At 36.6% G+C, this 22,116-nt stretch overlaps 2 protein-coding genes and 1 non-coding gene across 4 annotated transcripts in view; all 3 read left to right on the top strand.

The window, feature by feature from the left end:
* The first annotated feature begins 1,866 nt into the window (after nt 1–1,866).
* il13ra1 (interleukin 13 receptor, alpha 1) lies at nt 1,867–13,646 on the top strand. The gene is made up of 10 exons (XM_058780521.1): nt 1,867–2,174; nt 2,485–2,615; nt 6,537–6,723; nt 9,645–9,744; nt 9,826–9,995; nt 10,200–10,327; nt 10,526–10,667; nt 11,831–11,930; nt 12,220–12,313; nt 12,414–13,646. The coding sequence occupies exons 1-10, from the start codon at nt 2,096–2,098 to the stop codon at nt 12,531–12,533; spliced, it is 1,251 nt and encodes a 416-aa protein (XP_058636504.1). The 5' UTR covers nt 1,867–2,095; the 3' UTR covers nt 12,534–13,646.
* A 679-nt stretch (nt 13,647–14,325) lies between these two features.
* trnar-ucu (transfer RNA arginine (anticodon UCU)) lies at nt 14,326–14,399 on the top strand. The gene has a single exon. It is a non-coding gene; the product is annotated as a tRNA-Arg (tRNA).
* A 2,964-nt stretch (nt 14,400–17,363) lies between these two features.
* kirrel1a (kirre like nephrin family adhesion molecule 1a) overlaps nt 17,364–22,116 on the top strand; it is a 35,924-nt gene continuing 31,171 nt past the window's right edge. The window contains exon 1 of one of the 2 annotated variants that reach the window (XM_058783125.1): nt 17,364–17,692. In XM_058783125.1, coding sequence (XP_058639108.1) covers nt 17,644–17,692 — 49 coding nt within the window. In that variant the 5' untranslated portion in view covers nt 17,364–17,643. The remainder of the gene's footprint in view (nt 17,693–22,116) is intronic. The other variant, XM_058783126.1, reaches the window with a different exon arrangement.

Below are 22,116 nucleotides of genomic sequence, written 5' to 3' on the forward strand. Positions count from 1 at the left end.
CCAAAAATGAAAATTCTCTCATTATTTACTGACCCTCACGTCATTCCGGATGTTTATGACTTTCTTTCTTCAGATGAACACAAGCAAAGATTTTTAGTCCAGATAATGCAAAACAGAACCACTTCAGAACCCACACCAAGTGAACACGACGGTCAAGTTTAAAATATTAGTATTTGTATCCTTCTTACATAAGCCTATCATTTCACTTAAGAAGACACTGATTCATTAACAGGGGTTGCATGCGTTACTGTCATATTCACTTTGTGTAGTTTTTGAAGTGTCATTTTTGGATGTCCCATACACATGATTTTTTTTTTCTAAAACCCTTAGTTTGTGTTCATCTGATGATAAATGAAAGTCACATGGGTTGGCATGAGGGTGGAAAGGATGGAGTTTCCTTTTAATCCCTTTCTCTGTATTTTTTTCTGGTGTTCCGCTGTGCTGCATTTTAATTGTTGTTGTTGCACTAGATATACGTGTTTGACCTGTACCACTGCATTTTTTTCGTTGTCTGCCTTTAACCAAACTTCTGAATGTCTGTCAGAAAAGAAAGTACTTCTACTCTTTTAATACTTGAGTACAATTTAAAGTTTTACTTTTTTACTTTTACTCAAGTATGTTTTTGGCCAGATAATTGTAGCGTACTTTCACTTGAGTAAAATTTTTGAGTACTTTTTACACCTCTGGTAAAGGTAAGGCTTTACTGTGAGTATCTGATCTGACCATAAAACCATATAGCCTAATGGTTTTGGGAGTTTATCTGTTAACATGACTAATCCATCATGATATTATGTCAAAACACAATCGAAAGACAAAATCATGCAATCTGAGGTCATGCAGCTGGAGGCAGGAGTTGCGGTAGTTGTAAAAACTGTACTGATTTGTACAAGAACATTTTTAGACATAAATGTTGTTATGTTGTCTATAATAAAACAACAGATGTTGATGACAATAATGAATTATTGTCATGCTGGAAATTATGGTTGTCAATGACTTGTTAATAATTGTTATTAAAGTTAAAGTGTTGATGAATTACTTTTATGTTGTGGTTTAAACCACATTGATGCAAAGTTTCCAGTTTTAGAAATATAAAATAAATAAATATATTGGCTAACTTCATATATCGTATTAACTGATTGAAATGAATGCCTTTTTCAGTATTTTAATTCTAACAGGAATATGCCAATAAATTCAAGTAAGTAAATCTTTATTCCCGTTATTGTCTTTCTGGCATATGCCAAAAAGATGATTTTTGTATTTTTGTATTTTTTTTAAATATTTACCTATATTTACTTATATAGCATATACAAATACAGTAAATATAGGCTACTGTAACTTTAAGGCAGTAGGCCTTATATATTTTACGGGTTCAGTAAAATGCCAATAAAAACAAATCTCTTTCTGTGTCAGCTGGTCATGTTAAAGCAATGTTTATACGTTTCACAGAATTATTTGCTATATACGCCTATTTTTCTATTGGTTTTTTAGTGTACTGTAGCCTATGTATTAGCCTATAAATTGTATATCTTTATTAGGCTAATTTATCTTTAGGAATTTGCCGTATTTATTTGTATTTGTCTTACACTGTATTGTATTTAAGAGTTAAGGGGTGTGTTCGTAAAACGAATGGATTAATTAACGTCCTGTTTTTTTTCTGTTAAGCTATTTTTCTATATAATTTCTTACAGTGAGTCTTTCCATTGTCATTTTCCACTAATTCGACTGGGATGATTGTGATTCGAATTGTGGGCACTCGACATTCAGCAGACTTTCAAATCTGTAGAAATGAGGCAATGCCATTTACTACTTCCCTTTACTCCACAGAGAGCATGTGAATATGAGTTCACACACACTCCACCCACCGCAGTCTGTCAGTGTGTCCAACAAACTCCAGTCGCACTTTTGCTTTGAGCGCGAGGCTGACAGACGCGTCGATTGTCCATTTAACTGTTGATTTATTATGTCGAGCACGACTACGACAACTTAAAAAGAAAAAGAAAAAGGAAAAATATCGCATTTTGAGTATATCAACACAGGATTAAGGGACTTCACTTTGGATTTTTACACGGAATATCTGATAAAACACTTAAAGAGGATGTTTCGAGTTTGGGATATCTCCCTAATGATGTGCTTCTCTGTCTCTCTCATGTTCGTCGGAGTTGAAGGCATGTCAGGTGAGTTTACTGCTTTTATGTTGCGTGTTTGTTAGGACGTGCTTCCCTGAAGTTTTCCAATGACAGCGCGTGCGGGATATCCTGTATAATTCCCGAAAACTGTGACGTCAGAGACTTTCTCCTGAAAACAAGCCAGTGTGTTGCGACTAAACCTGCGTCTTGTCTCAGCTTGCTCCCTGTAGCAGTTCGTTACAGTCACAAACAAACAACGAAATGTTACTACCGCTGCTACTGTTACTATCCTCTTGAACGTTAGTTAATTTTTTTATAATTCTTCATAACATTGTTCCAATCCTCTTGAACCCCACAGAGCTCCCTCCACCAAGGAACCTAACTTTCACATGGGAAACACCTTTCACACTTAATTTGAAATGGGAAAAGCCAAAGAATCTTGACCCTGGTTGCAAGGTGAACTATACGGTAGAGGTGCGCCATTCTCAGGTGAGTCACCTGAATGAACTGCATTTCCTCTCGGAAACTATAGGAAGTCTGTGAACTCATAAGAACGTTTTATATTCCTTCATGTGTGTTTTTATCAATGCTGTGATCTTTGAGATTTGTTATTTTTAACCCTCTGACCCTCTTCGGTCATTTTTTACTGAAAAATTGTATATTTTGAAATTTTAAAAATCTTAGCTTCATCGGAATGAGATGACACTTGGTGACTTTTGTCACATTAGCAATATGAACACACAAAAAAATGAAATAGTCACACTTGACTTCTTCGCGGTCAAAAATGACCGACATAGGAAATGAATGGGAAATACGAAAAAATGTGAAAACTTAGTGAATCCTTTGGTGGTATAAACTACAAATCAGGCACTGGTCAGAAAAAAAAGTGTACAGCAATCAAGGAGTGACTCTCTAGAATATCAGGAGTGCAAAATAGACACCCACACATGTGCGCGCGCACACACACACACACACACACACACACACACACACACATACACATACACATACACAGAAATGAACTGGTAAGACTGCAACCGAGCAAATTTTGAAAATATGTTAACATTAATCGAATTACATTGAATAAAATATCAATTAATTAAAAAAGGTTTGTATGAAGTGTTTTGAATTATCCCTATCTATTCCTTATTTTGTTGTTTTGTTGTTAATTATCAAATACTGAGTAACAAAAATGCTTTCTGTGTTCCTTTTCTAACAAGATTTTAATGTTTGACTGTAATCATAATGTAAAACCTGATACTTATCTAACCAAAAATATCTTAACCTTGACAAAAGTAGTCTTTTAAAATGTCTAGATATGTATTTAATAGCAAAACCTAAAAAAAATTAAGAAATGATGTCTAAAAAAACAACGGGAATCCAAAATCCTCTGTATATATAGGGTGCTAATACAGGAGGTTATGTTAAACAACACACAAAAATAGTTCAATCAGAAATGAATTTGAACTTCCAAAGTCAAATTCCCAAACTTCGATCCCATAAAAACAAGACCACCGATGTAGCTGAGTTTAAGCTGTGTTTAAGGAGGATTGGGCCAGAATTCCCCCAAGCTAATGCGTAGAAATGATCTACACTTACTGGAAGTGTTTGGTTATTGTTATTGCTGCTCAACTGGGGGGGTCACTCCAGATACGGAGGACAAAGGTTCACGAATTCACCCTTACATCTAATCTGATGGCAAATAGTAAGCATATTTTGGTGTGCTGTCCTGGGGGTGGGCTCCAAGCCCAGAATATGGCCCGAACCCAGAGAACTCCCCCTATCCCTAATATGGGATAAAAATAAATAGGGAGTGAGGAGTTGGGGGGGATGCCGGAAAACTGTCATTGGACAGAGGTAGGTAGGCTGCATATATATACGTATTGTGCTAGTTAGGATGGTTAGCTAAACGAGTTACACCTGCGCCAAACTGATTGATTATTTGATCGTGCTCCTCCCGAACCTTGTTAAGAAAACATTTCACTTTTTTTCTTTTTTTTTTTTTCTTTATTGATTGATTTTCCCAGTAAATATTTCAAGGGTTCAAAACTTTCTAACGCAGATGCATTTTCCTAACTTGAAAATAGCTTGGGACAGAACCCAAGAGGACAAATATAGACAAGTCTCCAAGGACTAGTTTATTATATTCAATAAGGAGTTATTACAGGTGTGACAGGTCTTTACTATACTTAGTGACATTTGCCTTCTTGAGTCAAATAGCCCTGTAGTTTTACAGCCTAAGCATTTAAAAAGTACTAATATTCCATGTGGACTCTAAATTAATGTTGTTATTAAAACCAAATGCATACTTACAATAAAATAAATGGTGTTTCAAATATTTTACTCTATGTATGCTGTCATATAATGGTGAATAACAGTAACAATAAAACAAAAAAATGGTTTTGTTGTCCCACATTTCACTCAGTTTTATGAAAATATGAGTCAAACCAGGACAGACCATAGTATAAGTGACCCTGGCACACTTTTTGTAGTACAGGGAGCATAGTTTTTCTCTGTAATCACGCAAGTAACCAGGTCTGAGAAGCCCTGAACAAACACTTAACTGGAGTTTATAGTGTGTTTTCGTTCATCTGAAGTCAACGAAACAAAACTAGTTCAGTTGTACATTTTCGTTTACTGATACTTTATTGCCGCAGCTCTTCCGCACATAAGCCAAAGTCAAAGTCTACATTGGGTTTGTTGTTTTCTCATCACATGTTTAGTTTCATTTATGTGTGTACTTATCTCTCTTTGCCCTTTTCCATTTAAACAGTCCTTTCTTTGTGTGTTTCCCATTGAGTGTTATGGTACAGAAAATGACATAAAGATTTTCTTATCTGATCTAACAATACAACTAAGAACTAATATAACACATTCAATTTACTTTTAAGAACACTGCGCCTGTCATTGTTTAAATTCTGTAGTGGCTGCTGCTGGAAAGCTGGTAGTGCGCCAGATAAAACACTCAGAGAGCAACTTACACTGTGTACTTCCTTTCAAAGCCCTGTTTCGTGAACTCTTGAGACGATGTTCACAGAAAGTAAATGAACTGTAATGGAAGTGTGTACACGTTGGAGCAATTATAAAAAAGCAAATTGAGCCCTTGCAATCAAATAAGCTTTTATCTGACATGTGTTTTAGGTTCTTACGACACACATTTGAAACTAATTGTGTTCAAATACTTGCATACATGTTATACATTAATTACAAACAGATAATCTGATTTGGATGATCTTTGGTTGATTTGATTGGTACCTGTGGTATTTTAGGGAATTTCAAAGTTAAACATAGTACTCCTGAAAAGTCACTTCCGTCTAGGAGAACCAGTCGGTTAGCAAACAGCATGGCCAGTTGTACTGATATCATGAAGTTTGACACAGCCTGTATTTAATTAGAAAAACTGTTAATAAGACCAGTTATTTAATATGACATTGATTTAAATCATATAATTAGATTAGACCAGCTCATCATACATTAGGCACAATAACAAGGTTTGGTAAAGTGAGAGGAAGAGGAAACAAAGCAAGTTCTGGAACTCTATTGTTTGGATTCTTAGCAACTTTGTTTGTGATTTGTGTTTGTGTGTTCAAACTTTTAAATAATATGGAACAAAATATTAGTGTTACGATATTTAAGTTTGAAACTTATTTGAAACTACTATATATATATATATATATATATATATATATATATATATATATATATATATAGATTAAACCTATACTGTATATAGATATTCCCTACGTTATGGGGTCCAAATGTCCCCACAAGGAAAGTACATTTTGACATTGTGGGGACTTTTTTTTTTTTGTGGTCCCCATAAGGAAACAAGCTTATAAATGCAGAAATGTTTAGGGGTAGGATTTGGGTAAGGGGATAGAAAATGCAGTTTGTACAGTATAAAAACCAATACCAATACTATGGAGAATCTCCATAAAACATGGAAACCGGTGTGTGTTTATGTGTGGAGAAATGTCTTTATATAGTGAAAGGAATTAAAAATGCAAAAGATTTGGGTTTGTCTAACAACATGATACTTTACTTATGCTCTTGTGTAGTTTCCTTTTGGAGCTGGTCTGTTGATCTGCAGGCACTGCTTGTTCAACAACCGCTTGCTTTGCATTGTAATTCAATTTATGCACAAAAAATTATGCCTAGTAAAGAGAATGTTTTTTTGTTTTTTTTACATTATTTTTGATTGTTTTATCATCTTGGAAAAGCTGTAACTTTAGGGAAAATATTCTGGAAAGGAATAATGGGAGGTTTTCTTTAGAAACAAGTGACTCATTCTTACTCAGTATGGAGTAATGTGTGCGCGCGCACACACACACACACACACACACAGTAACACAGAATGAACACAAGTACAAACAGACTGTATTTTACATGAAAATCCTCTGTCGCCAACAGGACTGTCCTGTAAAAGCCGAACAAGACAATCAAAGAGACAGCCAAACCAGGAGAGTCCAAAACACAACCTGCAAATTTAATATCTCCAATGAGAATGGACTGTGCATCAGTGTTACAGTGAACCCTGAAATCTGTGGAATCAAAGACCCTAGTCCATCTTTGAACATTAGCATCCCTCCACCTACAGGTACCCTGCATGATAACCAACTATCTCATGTTAAATGCTTTTTGGTACATTATTAATCATTCCATATCGATCTTAAATAATTGAGGTATATTTATTTTATTACGTGTTATGGTATTATTGGATACAGAACAAACAATCCTTTGATGCGTTTTACTTAAGAAGAAAGTCACAAGATGAACAGTTTATATTATTTAACACAATTCGTTTTTTAAGAGCTGTAGTTTGCGGTTTGCTATTGAGTAGTTTTCAGCTTATCCATCCTGCAATAATAGCCTTTTATCTGCATTACATTGTGACAGGATCACAAAACATTCGGCCCTGAAATGTGCCTAACAAACAGTTTTGCACATTTGCACTGAATCTGTTTTCTCCCATTCCCTCTGCATTAGTATCTTGTTTTTTGTTTTTTTTTAACTGAGGCATGTGTCAAATATGCAGTTGTCATTTAGTTGTCTTTAAATGTCTAATACAAATCCAATCATATACTAATATTCACTGAGAAAGATATATATATATATATATATATATATATATATATATATATATACACACACAGTGGGGCAAAAAAGTATTTAGTCAGCCACCAATTGTGCAAATTCTCCCACTTAAAAAGATGAGAGAAGCCTGTAATTTTCATCATAGGTATACCTCAACTATGAGAGACAAAATGAGAAAAAAAATCCAGAAAATCACATTGTAGGATTTTTAAAGAATTAATTGGTAAATTCCTCGGTAAAATAAGTATTTGGTCACCTACAAACAAGCAAGATTTCTGGCTCTCACAGACCTGTAACTACTTCTTTAAGTGGCTCCTCTGTCCTCCACTCGTTACCTGTATTAATGGCATCTGTTTGAACTCGTTATCAGTATAAAAGACACCTGTCCACAACCTCAAACAGTCCAACTCCAAACTCCACCATGGCCAAGACCAAAGAGCTGTCAAGGACACCAGAAACAAAATTGTAGACCTGCAGCAGGCTGGGAAGACTGAATCTGCAATAGGTAAGCAGCTTGGTGTGAAGAAATCAACTGTGGGAGCAATTATTAGAAAATGGAAGAAATACAAGACCACTGATAATCTCCCTCGATCTGGGGCTCCACGAAGATCTCACCCGTGGGGTCAAAATGATCACAAGAACTGTGAGCAAAAATCCCAGAACCACACGGGGACCTAGTGAATGACCTGCAGAGAGCTGGGACCAAAGTAACAAAGGCTACCATCAGTAACACACTGCGCCGCCAGGGACTCAAATCCTGTAGTGCCAGACGTGTCCCCCTGCTTAAGCCAGTACATGTCCGGCCCGTCTGAAGTTTGCTAGAGAGCATTGGGAGAATGTCATATGGTCAGATGAAACCAAAATATAACTTTTGGTAAAAACTCAACTTGTCGTGTTTGGAGGAGAAAGAATGCTGAGTTGCATCCAAAGAACACCATACCTACTGTGAAGCATGGGGGTGGAAACATCATGCTCTGGGGCTGTTTTTCTGCAAAGGGACCAGGATGACTGATCCGTGTAAACGAAAGAATGAATGGGGCCATGTATCGTGAGATTTTGAGTGAAATCCTCCTTCCATCAGCAAGGGCATTGAAGATGAAACGTGGCTGGGTCTTTCAGCATGACAATGATCCCAAACACACCGCCTGGCAACGAAGGAGTGGCTTCGTGAAGAAGCATTTCAAGGTCCTGGAGTGGCCTAGCCAGTCTCCAGATCTCAACCCCATCGAAAATCTTTGGAGTCAGTGTTGCCCAGCGACAGCCCCAAAACATTACTGCTCTAGAGGAGATCTGCATGGAGGAATGGGCCAAAATACCAGCAACAGTGTGTGAAGACTTACAGAAAACATTTGACCTCTGTCATTGCCAACAAAGGGTATATAACAAAGCATTGAGATGAAATTTTGTTATTGACCAAATACTTATTTTCCACCATAATTTGCAAATAAATTCTTTAAAAATCCTACAATGTGATTTTCTAGATTTTTTTTCTCATTTTGTCTCTCATAGTTGAGGTATACCTATGATGAGAATTACAGGCCTCTCTCATCTTTTTAAGTGGGATAACTTGCACAATTAGTGGCTGACTAAATACTTTTTTGCCCCACTGTATATATTAAATATATTTGTATATAATTATATAAATTTATAAAAAATATTAACGTAAATATTTTCAAAATATATACTGTATGTGTGTGTATTTATATACACATAATAAATAAACACAATATACGTACATATATTATGTAAACAAAAACCTTTATTTTGGATGCGATTAATTGTTTGACAGCACTGATATATATATATATATATATATATATATATACACACACTCCTACAATACAAATTACAGAACAGAATCAAGAGGTTGCTATCCAAAGTATGTTTTCAAAAAATTTTCAAGTTCAAATTTTGCTGCATACATTTTAAATATTTCAGATTATTTTAGTAAATATATGTCAAATAAATGTTAATATTATTGTAGCAGTATTGTACGTAATTTACTATCTTTAAATTAAATTGTGCAAAATCATGTTTCAGCGATACTGCTTTGTAAAAAACAAACAAACAAAAAACGCTGTTTAGTCACTAATGTGCAGAATAGCGGCTTGTTTTTGTATTTATTGTTAGTTTTTCTGTTACTAACAATACATTTTCTGTGGGAATAATAGCATCTTTCCTGCTTTCCTCTTGTTGCCTCACCGTAACTGAATCACTGAGTCTCTTTGAGTTCTGAATGTTCCAGTGAGTTTTCATAGACCATCAAGACTTACAGTATAAACCACTGATTTTCATAGTCAAGGAACTCAAGCATTAAGATTCACTGCTTACATAATCCACAGATGAATTTAATATTCATGAATTCATATAATTAAAAAAATTCCAGTCTTGGGGACTGATTTGAAATCTCCACATTTATTTCAGTGACGCTGGTGAAAGACAGGAGCTATGAGTATTTCAATAACACGTTGAAGTGCACGTGGAGTCCTGTTGAAGTCGTCCAAGACCTTGGTTTTTATTACTGGTGTGTAACTCTTTTTCTTACCAATGTTTTGTATATTTCCCTTTTATTTGTCCATATAGTGGTTGTTAATCTGTGTTTCAGGTCACCTCACAAAAATACGGTAATAAAGTGCAATGATATGAAGATTGGTCAATGTGTCATACACGATACATTTCCCAAGTACACAACAAACATGTTCTACCTGTTCAATGGCACTTATAAGGGTAAACCTGTAAACAACACTTTCATGGATAAACCGCCAACACAATACGGTAAACATGCACTTTTTGGTGTCATTTTCACATCAGAAAATTATTTAAGAAAAAATATAGTTGATTACGTTAAGGAAACACATCAAACACTATATATCAGAGAGAATATGAGCTAAATTTTTTTCACATTTTCTAATGTCAATTGCTTCACTGTTTGTTTGTTTCACTAATTAATAGTCTTCTTTTTTGGGGCTTTCTTTGCAGTGAAAATAAACAAACCTCAACTTACGATCCAGAGAGATCAGCAGAATCTCCTTTTTCAAACAAACTCATATTTAGAGTTTGGACCTCAGTGTTACAGATACAACTACACATACAGCATGTGCGATAAGGTAAATCATATTCTGCCCTCTTTTGATGAAAAAGGAAATTTAAACAATGCAATACAGTATGTATCAACACACATTTAAAGCACTGCCTTGGCAGAGCTATTATTGCGCTATGGAGTGTAGCGTATAATGTCATGTTAAACAAGACTCGGCTTCTTATATTCTATGATTTTCTGATCCTTTCTGTTGTTGTGTTTACAGATTGCACCAGGAAAGGTCATAGAAAATAAGGAGTATCAAGTGGACTATGACTCAAACTGCAAGTACAAAGCCAGAGTACAGATCATCTTCTATGACAACTGTGGTGAAGGGCAGAGTGACCTGAGTGACGAGGTGGAATACGGTACGTCTGGGCCTAGCAATCAGCATCATATTCAACTATGATAATGACTCTTTGTTTAGATTGTTAAAGTATTAGGAATGTAATTCAAATGTTATGGATAATCCATAAAGGCATGCAGGACAATTTTAGTTTCCTGGACCATTTTAATGTAAATTGTACTGTATATAACATAAAGAAAAATGTCAGTTTTAATAGATAAAACAGCTCCTGAACTGCCACAACCTGAGGAAACACCCTAAAATAATAAACTTTACCTTTAGACTTTACTTAGATTTTTATAATGATAATCCACTTCATTTACATTAAGTTTGGAGTCAGCAAGATTTTATGCTCACAAAGTCTACATTTATTTGATATAAATAACAGTAAAACAGTTACGTTGTAAAATAAATAAATAAATGTACAATTTAAAGTAACTCTTTTATATTTTGATATGTAATTTTCCGCATCATTACTCCAGTCTTCAGTGTCACATGATCCTTCAGAAATCATTCTAATATGTGACCCTGAACCACAAAAGCAGTCATAAGGGTCAATTTTTTTCAATTAAGTTTTAAAATAAATAATAAATAAGCTTTCCATTGATGTATGGTTTGTTAGGATAGGACAATATTTGACCGAGATGCGACTATTTGAAAATCTGGAATCCGGTGGTCCAAAAAAATCGAAATATTGAGAAAATCGCCTTTTAAAGTCATCCAAATGAAGTCCTTAGCAATGCATATTACTAATCAAAAATTAAGTTTAGAAATTTACAAAATATCTTCATGGAACATGATCTTTACTTAATATCTTAATGATTTTTGGCATAAAAGAAAGATCAATAATTTTGCCTATTGCTACAAATATACCCATACTACTTATGACTGGTTTTGTGGTCCAGGGTCACATATGCTGATTTGCTGCTCAAGCAACATCTCTTATCAATGTTGATGTCTTTTTGTGGAAACCGTGATTGTTTAATGAATTGGAAGAGTTTAATGAAGAGCATTTATTAGAAATATAAATTCTTTCCAAATAAAAAATAAAAAAATCTTGCTGAGCCTAAACTTTTGAATGGTAGTTTATGTACAGTTACTTGCTTCACATTCTGCAAATGAAATGTGCTTTTCCCCTGGTCTTTGACAGTTGAATTTGAATGTTTTCCTTGTGCTGTTTCGTAGGTGAGAACAGAGATCCGAATTTGCCTGCATTGCTGGCTGTCATTATTATCCCATTCATAGTTTCCTGTTGCCTGATAGTGTCTCTTGTGCTGCTCAGAAGGTGATGAATGATTTAGATTTTCATTGTTCTGCTCTTCTATTTGAAAAGAACACATCTGAAACAATACTATTGCATCATGTTTTATATATTACGTATAGATTATTGTATATTTTTAAGATTTCTTTATATCCTATTTGTTTGTCCTGTGAATCACACATACTATTGAACCTGATCAGATTTTAGTTAGAAGTTAAAAATGGCCAAATCCTTTTAAGTACTTTAAATGTATAACTGAATATTGATTAAGCCTGGAATGAACTGAAATCCGAATTTGCTTGTCTTCCTTCAGACATAAAGACATCATATTTCCAAAAATCCCAGAGCCAACGCTTATCTTTAAGGACATGTTCATTAACAACATCAGAATACCAGAGGATCTACGGGTAAATTGTGCAGCCAATTAGTTTCACAATCAGAAACCTTTTAGATTCACACATAATAAAAAAAATCTGTAATTAATGTTCTTGATTCAATCTCTTTCAGCATCAGAGTCCTACAGATGGCAGACTATATGTCCCTATTGAAGAAATCGTAGAAAGCAAGATAAGTCTTGAACTTGAGACACCACTTATACCAACCACAACAAATGTGGCAGGTATATAAAACAAGCAGGTATAAAAACTTCTTATGACTGAAAATCTCCAGGACATTGGGAAGGTCTCAGGGTGAACTTAAAACTTACACTGATGGGAAAATGTCTATGTAAGGAGGAGGATTAAACTCCTGTTGTCTGTTTCATCTGTTGATGAATAATGAACTCAGGCTCCACCTATATTTTTTGAATGGACTTCGACCTGACTTATTACAGTTGCCAGTAAATTGCTCTTCTTGGCACGACAGTGGCTTGTTTTCATTGAATGTATTGTGAAGATAAGAGAAGCAATCAGCAGACTTTCCTGGGGCAGGTTGGTTGACTCTGATTATGTGGTATGTGAAGCTCGCTCCGTACCCACTCGGTGTATCCAGAGGCTGGCGGACGTCATAAGCTGCTTCATGCAGCTTGATAGAGGAACACTGCAAAAAGGTTCATGGAATGTGGAAATTGTGACCTTTGAGTTTGATCTCTTGCACAGCATTAACTTTTCTATGCTTGTTTATACAGCCGCGTTTATGGACTTGTGGGTGTTCTTGCACATAGATTACAAACTAAATGTACTGCTAAAAATTATTTTGTAAAAAAAAAGACGAAAAAACTTTAAAGAAATTAGGTTTTCTATACACTGTGAATTGTTACATGTATTAAAGTGTGGTTTACTAAAAAGAAAAATGTTCTTGACTCTAAATATGTGTATCGTTGGTCACAAACTCAATTCCTGGAGGGCCACAGCTCTGCACAGTTTTGCTCCAACCCTAATCAAACACACCTGATCCAGCTAATCAAGGTCTTCGGGATTCCAAACAGGTGTGAGTTGGAGCTGGTTGGAGCTAAACTCTGCAGAGCTGTGGCCCTCCAGGAACTGAGTTGGAGACCACTGGTGTATAATGTGTTCACATTTTTAACTAACAAATGGATATAGACAAAATAATGGATATAGAATGTCACATGACAAATATTCGGACATTCAAAAAAATACAATTATGTATATTTGTATAAATTGTACATACAATGAAATATATACCTTAAAAGTTACAATTGTATTTATTTTCATACTTTCTGTTTTATGTCACATTTAAGTAAACATTGTATTTTCCTGTAATTAAATTGTTTGCATGGGCTTCCTGTTTAGAGTTGGATTATTTAATTATTCTACGAAAAAAACAAAAAAAGGTGTTCACACTATATTTTAAGGTCCAGTTTTCGCTATTAACAAACCATTAACTACGACTTTTGCCTCAATAAACTCCTAATTTGCTGCTTATTAATAGGTAGTTGTTAAGTTTAGGGATGTAGAATATGGTCATGCAGCATATGTGCTTTATAAGTAGGCTACTAATAAACAGCCAATATGTTAATAATAGGCATGTTAATAAGCAACTAGTTAATAGTGAGAATTGGTCCCTAGAATGTGTTACCAAAAATGTTTGTTGTCAGCAAAGGAAAGACTAAAAGAGAAAGAAAATACATTGTACAATTATATTATGATTTTACAGTAAAAAACAGTGATAGGTCCAATAGTAACTACTGATTTTGCGGAAAGTGTAGCAACTACTATAAATATTTGCATTTCTTAATCTAAATTCTTAAAGTAAACGTTATTCAAGCTGCATAAACGGCACTGGGAGTCCGCCATGTTGGCTCAAAGCGGCTGTTTAGTTGAGCGTAGAGCTCCCCCTACTGGCAGTCCTCGGAGAACCGAAATGGCGGCGGTGTGGTCCTGATGCTGCTGGATGCTGATGAAGCCATACGCTGTGCAGTGTGTCTCTAAAGCGGGTCTGATCGATTTTTATTGGCTCGGTCTCTGTGGCGCAATGGAATAGCGCGCTGGACTTCTAATCCAGAGGCTCCGGGTTCGAGTCCCGGCAGAGATGCAGTGCAGCTCTCGGATGGGGCATGTTAATTGCTTTTATTGTGCATTTAGTAGGCTACACATGAAAGATATGAGTGTAATAGTTTAAGGCTGCTTCTTATCTGTGTGCGTTGACTAAAAGCATACAGAAAAAATATAAGAAATGTAAACCCTGAAAAATGAAGAGCATTTTATATGGACTGATTAAATACAAAAAAATTCAGTATCCAATCACTGTGAATTTACATGTATCAACAAACAAAAACTGCGAAGATTCGCTTAATTTAGATGATTAAAAACGCTCTCTCTCTCTCTCTCTCTCTCTCACACACACACACACACACACTGGTGACAATGATTTAAAATGATTTGTGAAATTGCTTTTTAATTTTATAAACATATTAATGTTATATCTTATTCTAACACCTATAGTATTTCTTAACTCAACCCTCTCACATATGCACATAAAATTTTATTTTAATCCCATAAAACATTTCATTTAGCAAAACACAGTGATGCTGAGACAGAGGTAAATCTGACATTTAAATTAAATTATTCAAATAGTAAACATTATTTAAATAGCATTATTTAATTTGCATAAAGTACTTCGAGCCACCATATATTAGAAATGTATCCATGAATAACAGGGACAATGCAATACAAATCAGGAATATTTTTATGCGCCAAAATTGTATTTTGCATTACGATTTGATATAGGGTAGTAAACTGCCTCTACCAGAAGCTTATAATGAGAACATTATCATTCAATCAAAACTAATATCCCCTATAATTCTGTCACTAGTCCGAATTCTGTCCTGTGGTTCAAATTCTGTCCAGCAGGTGGCAGAGCACACAAACATAAAAATATACGTTCAGTAAACGTTAGTCTGAAAGAGATCATGACAGTAACCCCAGGCTTTCATATTTGACAGTCGAGTGATCTGAATACCCCTGTATTGCCAAACTGCAATTGCATTCCTAGACAGGCTTCAATTCATAACCGCGTTTCTTTATTTTCCATCTTCACTGGCCAATTACAGTACATCTGACCATCTGCAAATATGCTATGTCAACATTTTGCCCCTCAAAGTCTTTCTCCTTACAACAAGGCTGTATAAGTCCATTCTGTACGATGTGCATGAAGGAGAAGGTTTATTTTCCTCGCTCCCGCGGGGTCTATTCTTTTTGTCGCTGTGGAGTTCTACAGAGGGAGGGCAACTGAACTGGGCTGGGTAAAAGGAAATAGTGATGGGCAGTTCGACTCAGTTCAGCGAATCGGTTCTTTCGAGCGTTCGTTTCAAAGAACCGTTTCAAAAACAGCGAATATTTTAAGCACTTTAAAGTATAGAGGGGAAATGTGCTCTCTGTAAAACAGAACAGGAGATTTAACCTCTTTTTTGTTTATGCCAAAACATTTTTTTCTCATTAAAAAAAAAAAAAAAAATTCCTGAAATGTCCAAATAATTATTTTTCTTTTTAACAATACAATTGCTTTGGTTCAGTGCATTGGTAACTTATTTATTACTCTTGGTTAGATGTTTATACATTAATGCAAAGTTTAGGTAAGAACCGCCGCTACTGTCAATTACTCGCCTACATATGACTATATTTAGGCACAAAAAAAAAAAAAAACTTTGATATGTCAAACACTATATCCTCATATGTTTTATGTCTCTGTCTGTTTATATTTCATGCATGTATGATTGTATGTACATACAATATATTTATGTATGTTGCTGTTATTTAATACTTGTTGGTTTAATTACCAGTGTTGGGAAGTAACTATATGTAACTAAATTATGCAGGCTAATTAAATTAAATTCAATTAAATTAAAAAATCTGTATTTAACCTCAGAATGATCCTAAAGCAAGTCTGATTTTGTGGTGGCTGTGCTTTAAAATGAAATTAGGCTATTAGCCTATATATAGGCCTAATCTTAATTCAAGTGATGAAGAATTTCGAAAGTGACAGTAATCAGTGTTGAATACTACTGTGGGTTACATGTTTGAAAATGATTAACAGTTGAAAACATCAGAAATTTAGAAAAGTAATCAAATGTAATCAGTTACATTACTTTTATAAAGTATTTGAAATAGTTACACTACTTATTACATTTTAGATAGGGTAACTTGCAATCTGTAAGGTAGCCTAATACTGTTAATTAGCTACATATTGGGGGAAAAAATCTAAATATTCCAATACGGATACATGTAACGGGAAAATAATTATAAATTTAAATTATTAATTAAAAAATCATCACGTCCTTGACACCCCTTATATAAGTTTATATAAAATATAGCCTAGTAGGCTAAGTTTTCCCACGAGCATAAGCTTTGTAGAATTGATAGATGGATAAAAAAAAGTCTATGTGATATTAATATTTAAAACTAGTAGACCTATGTTTGTTTGTAGGCCTCATCAATCAACCTGTACCTTTCTCCAGATGCTCTCTCTCATGCAATGCACTCATCGGTTCTCGTCTCACAACGAATCGAGCATAACGATTTTTGGTTCATTGATTCGGTGAGTTGTTAACCCGGATCGGACATACAGTAGGTCAAAGAACATACGGGTCAAAAGACAGTAGGCTACCAGCACGGCGGATCAATGTAGTGACGTCCGGGAATGTATTCAGATTACACACCTGGACAACCAAAAGCACTCTGGTCCTCATAATGGTCCAAGACTTCGGCGAAAAAATGAATTAATTACCGCGAATTTTGCATGCAACTCTCTGTTCCGAAAAAGAATGTTCTGTTTCACGAATCGGTTTTGACTCGAGAACAGCTCGGACAGAATCAGTCCGATTAGTAGCCACTGTTCAGCAAGTTTGTGAACCGATTCGTTGAAAAGATTCGGTTCAAGAGAACGATTCGTTCATGAATTGGACATCGCTGAAAAGAAACAGAAAGGGAGGGAGCAGCTGCTGACACGAGAGACTGAGAGAGAGAGTGCGCGAGGGAGAGAGAGAGAGAGAGAGCGCGCGAGGGAGAGAGAGAGAGAGAGCGCGAGGGAGAGGGAGAGGGAGAGAAAGAGAGCAAGAGAGCGATGAACAAGGAATGTGCCACTAATAAGAAACCGGAGCGTCGCTGAGGACGCAAGAGAGGAGGGCAAAAGAGGGAACGGCTGAAGAAAAACGACTAGAAATGCGCTAAAAAGTAGCGAAGGGGGGCGAAAAGGGGCAATACACAGCCGACACGTGAATGGAAGGATTATAATCCACCGTTGGAGGGATTTTGACGCTCCCCATGCGGAGATTTGAACCATGCAGGGACTGCTGCTGCTTCTGAGTTTGGCGTTGAGTTTTCACAGAGGTAAGAGACTCCGTTTGATGAACCGCGAGCTCAAACTCGCGTATGTGTGAGCGCAAATGAGAGAGAAAAGGGGGCAGATGTGCAGAGGATTTTACAGCGTTCATGTCTGTCCGGTCATAAAGGTGCAACGTGACCTTTGCGTTCCACGCGCAAAGTTTACGGTGCTGTCGGTCGATTCCGTTATAACGGGATGACTATAAACTCTGCCAGCGGCGTTCCCTCCCGTCAAACATGCTCTCGTCATGAGAATACAAATTAGATGAGAGGTTTGAGGGGGGGAAAGGACACGCGCCCATGCACACGTTCATGCATACGCACGCAGGGGGTCTTTGACAGACTCCCGCATCAAGAAACGCAACACTTCGTTTGCTTTTCACGCAGGTAATTTCAGCACCTGCGCCGGTCTGACACTCACAGTCAAGTGCGTTGGATCACAAATAACCGACTATTTTCACTGCACACAGAACGGCTAATTAATGTCTTGCATTGTTGCAAATCCAGGTGCGCATGTATTAATGTATCCAGCGAGTTGCTAGGCGACAGCACCGAGCTCTACCTGTTAGATTACAGCATCTTTTCCCGTGATCGCGCCTATGCGGACACCCTCCCTATTGTCTACTGTCACACACTGTGCGTGTGTGTGTGTGTGTGTGAGTCAGAGAGAGAGGGAGAGCAGGTACAGACCACTCCATCATAGGTGAGGGGCGTGTTTTTGTCCCGGCAAGGTAGAACAGATGATGTAAGCCATTCTCATAAGGTCTACAATCAAAGCAGAAACATGCATATTCATCGAGAAATACCTTTTGAAAACAGGTCCAGGTGACTCTTGATGGCTGCTTTGAATGTCAGCATGTGACAAGATCTGGGGAGATTGGTCTTCCAGGGATTCAGACACGGCTTTGTTCAGCATCACACAGTGTTTAGAGCTGTTCTAAAAAATGAAGCAGAATACAGAATGACTCACTAGAATGAATGAAAGTACAGTGTACAGGTATAGCAAAGGGAAAATTCATTTCTGGTCATCATTTTCTCAACCTCGGTTTTGTTCTGAATTGGACAACAAAAGGCACGGACTGACAGTTTTACTGATTTTAAGTGACTGAATATTCATTTAAGTTTTGTATACATTGGTTTTGTTGGAACAACTGTACAGTAATGCACATGCACTGATGTCATTTGTAATGATTTATTGCTGTTATGTCTTAAGGTGGAACGTATTAAGGTATCGGTGCTGTAGGAACGCAAATATACTTGGGCCAGTCGCTTCGGCTCATAGAGCAACGTGACTTGGCATGTAAGTTGGCCCATCAGATACCTTTTTAAAGAGGTGCATTACTGTAATGACTTTCATAAGGTTAGCAGAGGCAGTTGTGAAGACCTCACAACAATGCAGTCATTGTCTTTCTAATAACTGTTTGATGGTGCTGTACGCAGTGTAGTAATATAGGTCAACATTAAACACACATTGTGAAGCATAGTAACCTGCACAAGAAACGACTACATGCGCATATACTGTAAGGGATGTTCTTTGTTGTCATGTGCTTGTTTCCTTCTGAGTGCGCTTAATTTTCATATGCATTCGAAACTGGACCAGGTTGCAGATCCATTTTTGTTACCCCAGCAGTATGTTTTGCAGTATAATTGTTCATTATGGGTTTGTCTGGTGTTATTTTATTTGTGCATTGTGTACTTGTTTGTAATGAAGAGGTCTGTTATTTTACAGTGACAAACTGTCGTAATGTGAGCTTAAGCATCAGGCCCACTCCATCTTGGCAGCCAGGAGTCAGTCAGAAGCAATACTTCTAATAAAATCTGCACTCGTCCCATGGATCGCACTGGTACACGGGCATGTCCTGTAATTGTTAACTCTTTACAAACTAAGACCTCTGTTGAATCTAAAATCATATGCAGTTGTTAATAATGTTAATAAATCACTTTTCAGCACAATCTAAAGAGTAAAGAAGGAAGAAATAAAGCTACTTTTTTCCACAAATTACTGTGGAATGAATGTGCAGCAGTGGATATTCAGCTTTTCTTCATGGATATCTGTGTTCTGAGTTCATCTTTAGTCAAACTCACCTGAACCAGTTAATTATGGTCTTCAGGTTCACATGGAAATTACAGGCAGGTGTATATGAGCAGGGTTAGAACTGAAGGTATTGAGCCCACCTGCTCTATTTGTAATGATAGCTCACTAAGCGTCTCATTTACTGTGTTACATGTTATTCCAAACACATTGAAAACTTTTTTTTTTCATGGAACACTTTTTTAATGATTTTCATACAATGCAACAAAGACACCATGAACAAACTGTTTGATTACCAACATTCTTCAAACTATCTACTTGTGTGTTCCACAGAAAGAAAGCCATACAGATTTATAACTACATGAGGCTGATGACAGAATTTTTATTTTTGAATGAGATGAGATCTGATTGAGCCATTGGTTTGTAATCTTTAGTTTCTAGTGCATATGTAGTAATGGAAAGCATTCCGTCATTTTTCTTTTATGGTTTAAAAAAAAAAGTTTCAGTTCATGTTTTGCACACTGTATGTTTTGACCTTATATTTTTTAATCAGACTGTCATGACTCAATTTTTCAGTGAAAATTACAGGCTTCTCTGGTAATGCATTTTGGACTTCTCCAGTCATGTAGTCTGCTTAAACCCTGCCTCTTTCTTACAATCAGTTGCAAGTTCGTATTCAGATCTGCCTCCATCCAATCAACAACTGATGACAAAACCAAGTCCCCACCCTACATTTTTTCTTTTTCAATAAGCCGTTTTACTCAAACGTGTCACAACATGGAAGAAAATACCTTTTGCTACTTGCAGCTCATTGCAACTTTAAGACCAATTAGCCAATTCATTGTTCAGGCAACCCGCTGACTAGTCGATTACGAAAATATGTAGATTTTCTTTTTTTTCTAATGGAAGCAAGTAGTGTGTTTGTGGTTGTCGTTGTGTCTGGAGGTGAGCCTGTAAGAAAAGACAGCACTGGGGACAGGTGGGTGAAGTTGAGGGACTGAATTGACAAAGATTGGAGTTTTCTTTTTGTTGTTGTTAGGGGGTGGATGGGTGAAGGGGGAGCTAGAGGGGGGAGTGCTTTAGGCCAGAGGGAGAGAAAGGCATTATTACTCATGCCTGACTGCTCTCATAGAAGAGGCTGCTCGCACCCTCTCTTCTCCGATCTCTTTCTTTCTCTTGCTTCCAATGAATATGAGGGGGGAAAAGTTCAAAGGCTGGCTTAGACGAGGATCTTTGAACCCCCCTCGCCTCTTTTAGGGGCTCCCACATCCCTTCTCATTGAAGCGATTTTGAACGTGCCATGTTTCCCTTCACATGAACAGCCTTCCATTCACTCACATTGTGTTTTGTCAGCATTAGCTGTTATTTTGTGCTGTTTGAAGAAATGGTTCAACTAAAATGAAAATTCTTTCTTCTTCTTTCACGTCATTCTGAACTTTTTTCCTGAACTTTCTCTGTTTTTTTCCCCTGTAGAACACAAAAGGATAATTTGAGGAATGAACTGGCAATTTTTTCTATACAACAATAGTGACTAGAGCTTTCAAAAGGGTGCAAAAGCATCATAAAATACCATAAAAATGTAAGTAATAATGTTTGAATTGTGAATATTCTTTATCTAGTCAGTTCTTTTCAATGATTCAGTTGATCTGGTTCACTGAATTCGGAAGTTTCAGGCATAAATGAATAATTAGTATTTTTAAAATGTTGTGTAAATGCTGCAGTTTAGATTTTTTTTTTTTTTTTTAAGTCTGACTTAAACCAGTAGTACTTAACACTTGGAGACTGTATTAGCTCTATTATAACAGCATTTCTACATAACGTGTTGAGTCATATAGACTACTTTTGACACTTTTAAATAGTTTTTGTGAAGTTGAAAGCTCAAGTTCCCATCCTCTGCAACTGTCTGGACAAAAACCAACCCTAACTTTCTTCATAATTTCACCTTTTGAGTTCTGCAGTAGAAAGAAAGGTTTGCAGCGACATGATGGCAAGTAAATAATGCCACAACTTAAATTTCCGCTGAACTGTGTCTTTACAATTGGACCTCGCTCCTGCATTGCACATCTCTTTCTTTCCAGAAATGGTTTTGTCGAGTGGCCCCTTGTTCTGGCCCTCGCTCTGCTTTTCATTCTTTTGTCGTTCCTCACTCCCTCAGTCTTCTCATTTTTCCCTTCTCCCTCTTTCCATCCCCCAGTTCGTTTTCCCCCTTCCCTCTTTCTAATAAGTTCCAGATGTGTTTCTTACATTCCTGAAGTCAGAGGAGAGGGGGAGGGGTCACGGAATGGGAGAGGGAAACAGGGACAGAGGAAAAAAAAGAGAGAGAGGGAGAGAGATGGAGAAGCACATGAATTAAAAGAGAGCGCATGAAGAAGAGGCCACTCTGTACTGTAGACACTGA

This window comes from Onychostoma macrolepis, chromosome 07 (genome assembly GCF_012432095.1).
Source record: "Onychostoma macrolepis isolate SWU-2019 chromosome 07, ASM1243209v1, whole genome shotgun sequence".
Taxonomy (NCBI): Eukaryota; Metazoa; Chordata; class Actinopteri; order Cypriniformes; family Cyprinidae; genus Onychostoma; species Onychostoma macrolepis.

Excerpts from the sequence above, each read along its gene's own strand:
- il13ra1 (XM_058780521.1), top strand. The coding sequence starts at position 2,096 with ATGTTTCGAGTTTGGGATATCTCCCTAATGATGTGCTTCTCTGTCTCT. Across the intron at positions 10,328-10,525 it reads CATACAGCATGTGCGATAAG|ATTGCACCAGGAAAGGTCAT; the intron begins GTAAATCATATT and ends TTGTGTTTACAG. Across the intron at positions 12,314-12,413 it reads GAATACCAGAGGATCTACGG|CATCAGAGTCCTACAGATGG; the intron begins GTAAATTGTGCA and ends AATCTCTTTCAG.